This window comes from Mus caroli, chromosome X (genome assembly GCF_900094665.2).
Source record: "Mus caroli chromosome X, CAROLI_EIJ_v1.1, whole genome shotgun sequence".
Taxonomy (NCBI): Eukaryota; Metazoa; Chordata; class Mammalia; order Rodentia; family Muridae; genus Mus; species Mus caroli.
In genome coordinates, this window is record NC_034589.1 from 62,866,868 (window position 1) to 62,871,235 (window position 4,368).

The 4,368-nt window shown below is 37.1% G+C and overlaps 1 protein-coding gene across 1 annotated transcript; it reads right to left on the minus strand.

The window, feature by feature from the left end:
* Positions 1 to 564: 564 nt before the first annotated feature.
* Positions 565 to 2,047, minus strand: LOC110287244. Its single transcript, XM_021153900.1, has 2 exons — positions 1,904 to 2,047; positions 565 to 1,742 (listed from the first exon to the last, which is right to left on the minus strand). The coding sequence occupies exons 1-2, from the start codon at positions 2,045 to 2,047 to the stop codon at positions 627 to 629; spliced, it is 1,260 nt and encodes a 419-aa protein (XP_021009559.1). The 3' UTR covers positions 565 to 626.
* Between the last annotated feature and the right edge of the window lie 2,321 nt (positions 2,048 to 4,368).

A 4,368-nucleotide genomic window follows, 5' to 3' on the forward strand; every position in this document is an offset into this window, starting at 1 on the left:
ACTAGGTTTCACTCTGTGTTTGCCTGCCTCATCTTCCAATCACCACGATTTTATTTGTAGTAGTATTGGTAGCTTCCTATAAATGATAACTTTGTTACTTCTAAAGACTTTTCCTTGATTTCCTTGATTAGGTCATGGGAAATTGTAACAAAGGCCCAAGGAGACTGTAATTCAATAAGCTAGTGTTTTCTCTTTACAGGAAGGATACAACCACCACAAAACATGCTTCCAACATGTGGCAGTCTACAACCTGAACCAAAGCCAAGCCTACTCCCATGCAAAGCACATAGGTAGGAATATCAGCCCTTCATTCTTTTCTGTAGAACAAAGAGAAAAAAGTATCTTGATGTTCTGTTCATATTCTCCAGTGTCTGTGCATGCATTTGCTTTTCTGACTCTCAACAATGAAGGAACCATGGTCCTCCCTTCTCCCTTCCTCATTCCCCAATCCCCATCTTCACTTCTCTCCTCACAGTTCTACTAACAGAGAATAATTGCAAATCACAGGGATGCAAATATTTTCCATTATAATGGATTTATTTTCACAATTATCACTGGCAATCATTGAAGTATTCAATGTGTTATTCAAATTAGGCCTTTCGAAACAACATGATGTCTAGTCATAGCTAGCTGATGTCTGTATAATATAAGCAATGAAGGTAATTGTGCCAGCTATGCATCCTTGCATCTGTGCTTGCCTGGTGTACATAATCTCCTGCCACTTGATGTAGTTGCAGAGTTTTCATCCCTCCACGCAGGTGTGTGTGTTGATAGAAGGGGATGGGTATCTCATTCTCCTGCTTTTCTGGAGAGCAAAATGTGATTCTCTCTTCATCTACCTTCTTGTTTGGAAAGCAAACTTTGATCCTCTCCTCTTTCACTTGATTATCATGATCAAATTGTGTGTTCCTCTCCTCTTGATTATTTTGGTCTAAGTGTGTGATTACATCCTCTTGCCCTTGCTGGTCATAAATGAATAGTGTGATCCTATCTTTTTTTGCATGCCTGTCTTGATAATAGTGCCTGATCGTCTTTTCTTTCACTTGTTTTCCTTGATAAAATTGCTTAATTTGGTCAAAATGTGTGATGCTCTCTTCTTGTTCTTGCTGGTCCTTACTGAGTAGTTTGATCTTATCCGTCTTTGCATACTTGTCTTGATAGTAGTGTCTCATCATATGTTTTTTCATATGTTTGTCTTGATAAAGTTTTCTGTTCCTCTCTACTTGCTTATTTTTGTCAAAGTGTGTGATTCTCTCTTTTTGTCCTTGCTGGTCATGACTGAGTAGTTTCATCTTATCTTTCTTTTCATGTCTGTCTCGATAGTAGTGTCTGCTTATCTCTTTTTTCACTTGTTTGTCTGGATCAAACTGTGTGATCACCAACTCTTTGAGATGTCCATCTTGATCACATGGTATATTTGTGTTCTCATGCATTTGGTTATCATGGTGGTTACATTGTGTCTTCACTCCATCAGGTAACTGAGAGTATTGATCCAATAGTATATTTATCTCACTCTGTAGCTGAGTATATTGACCCCACAGCATCTTCAGCTTGTTCTGCAGCATTTTTTTTCGTTTATGTCGAGTTTTACGCTTCTTTTTCTGCCGCTTGTTTTCTCCTGGGTGTGGTGCTGCTCCACCTTCTTCTGTAGGTTTACATAGAGGGATGGTATGTTTTCCCCAGAACTTTACCTTTTTTCTCTTTTTCGGACTTTCTTTTACCCTTTTTAGGACCTGTACATTCTGGAAGGACAAAACTATGTGTCATTGGTTACTAGAAATGAGTCAGGAAGCAAGGCTTTCTAGGGTGTGGGTTGAACAGGGAGTTTAAGCTAGGTAGGTTTCCCTGGAGAAGTGGAATTGAAGGAGAAAAGAGGGACCTTACTTAGGTCGGATTAACTTACCTGTTCACTACTTCTGCAAATGTATTCAGTGTAGTTCTTGCCAGAACCCCGAGATATGGGCTTTAGGAAAATCTTGTTCTTTGTTAGGTTAGTATGTGAAGTCCATGAGTTTGTACCTTCTGCACTCTCTTCCAACTTGTCCATTGTGAAGCCTCACAAGGATCTGGCCCAGAGGGCCAAGTAGCTGACTTATATACCCTTTTTGAACAATGGATGCCACACCCATAAACTATGGCAGCTACATCTGTCATAGCCAGTCATGGCAACCTTAGGCTCTGACATCACAATGTATGCCCTCTGAGCCCTTGGTGAATGGTGGGTAAGTCCAGGCTGTCTGGTAAATCTAGGTGAGGCTCAAACAACAGAAAGTACAACCCCTTGACACCTCTGAATTAAGGAGATGTTGGGAGGGAAAACAGGGTCAGTTTAAGCATAGAGGCTTCTCTTCAACATCCTAAAGAGCACTTCCATGCTACCCTCCTCTATACACTTATGTTCAGTCTGTGACAGGTACATGTGGCAGAGGGTTTGCTCTTCAAAGCTCTTCCTCAAGCTCCCCCAACTTATTGATCAGTTCATTCCACTATGTCTCTTCCATAACACACTAAGTGCATTTACTTCTTTTATTTACTCATGAGTACATAGCTGACTGAAATAAAATTGGGAGACTACTTTGAGCTCAGAAATTTCAAGTTATGGTCATTTGACTTCATACTTGCACAGAAAACCATCATAACAGTAAAATTATGTAACAGAAGTCCTTCATGGAACACAGGAAAGAGAGGCAGGGAAGACTGGGGTTAATAATATATTCTTAATAACTTCAGCTCAACTGTCTGCTTATTTTAGCTAGGTCCAGTCCCCAGAAGTTACTACAGGCTCCCCAAAATAGTGGTACCAGCTAGAGACAAACCTTTCAAAGCATGAATCTCTTTTGGCGCAACTCTTCAAGTTCAAATCACAACAGTGTGCTACATTTCTATTAAAATAACCAAACAGAATTTGTAGCTTTTCACAAAAAATTAATACATTTCTGAAATGACATTGACATAAATAAAGCAGATGAGCAAGCAGATAACCTAAAGTATTTGCCACTTAGCTTTATGATGAATTAAGTTTTAGTTTCATAAATTGTTCCTTAAAAAACTGAAGTACTTTTCCTAGTCAGAAATATTTATCTTAATATTGTTCCTTGCAATGTGTCTACAAAATCCATCCCCTTTATCCACTAAAATATAATGTTAAAGAAAAGAAAGTCTTGGCTCACTAAGGATTGACGATATTTTCCACTGCTATATGGTACATAGTAGGTTTTATTTTTCATTTTTACTACAACTTCTTCATTTTGCCTTCCTTTATATTAGAGAGAAAAATAATGTTCAATTTATTAATCACATATTTTGCCACAGGTTTGATGGAATTGTACAAGAATGACAAGATAACTACTTTGTTACTGTTCTCTAAAGCCTCTCGATATTGCAGAATCTATTCTAATGCTAGATTCGGAATGTGCTGAACATAACTTGTGGGAAATCTTGTATCTCGTGAATTTCCTGTCATCTCCTGAGATGGTTTGACTGCTATCATATTACAAATTATCACAGTACTCAAACTGGTTACAGTCTGATAGCCAATAAAATGCTGCATGTGAAATTGTATATTTTTCACAAGTGGAACCACATATAATTCTCTTGGTGTCTGATGTCTGATGTTCATTTAAGCATTGGTAAACACTCCTTTCCCCTTTTTTTAAAAAGCTGGAAGTAAAAAATTCCACACCTATCTAGAGGCTTCTGTAAGGATTAGCATTTTGCTTCACTGTTTGCTTTCATACTTTATTGTTTTCAACTTCCATCACTACTGTCCCATCTCTTATCACTGTATGTGCAGTTTTATCTTCTGTTAAGAAAAAAATAAAATTAAAATTGAAGTTTGATTATAATTTCTAATTTTTCAAATATCAGAATTAAAGAATTTTATAACATTGGAATTAAAGAATTTGATACATATTAGAGGTCCATGACAAATTGAAGTAAGTGATATTATTATCCTAATGCATTTTAAAGTAATTATAGTCGCAGTTTGGTTTTCATATTTGAGTCATGAGTTAGGCACTGTGGCCAACAAAATTTACTCACTTCTTACACTGAAAAGTAATGTTAAAGAAAAAAAAAACACACACACTCAGTAGTACTGGTGATAGTGAGATACTTAGATGATATTTTCTTTATTTTACAACTATAGATGACCTTTTTCCTCCCCTTGTAAAACTTCCCATTGTTGACATAGAAATTACTTTTATTATGTGGACAAAACTGGATAAGAGCATGCTATTTGTACTGTCCAGCAGAATTTTTTTTTTTGGTTACAATTTTTTCTTTTTTTTATTACATATTTTCCTCAATTACATTTCCAATGTTCTCCCAAAAGTCCCCCATACCCTCCCCCCCCCACTTCCCTACCCA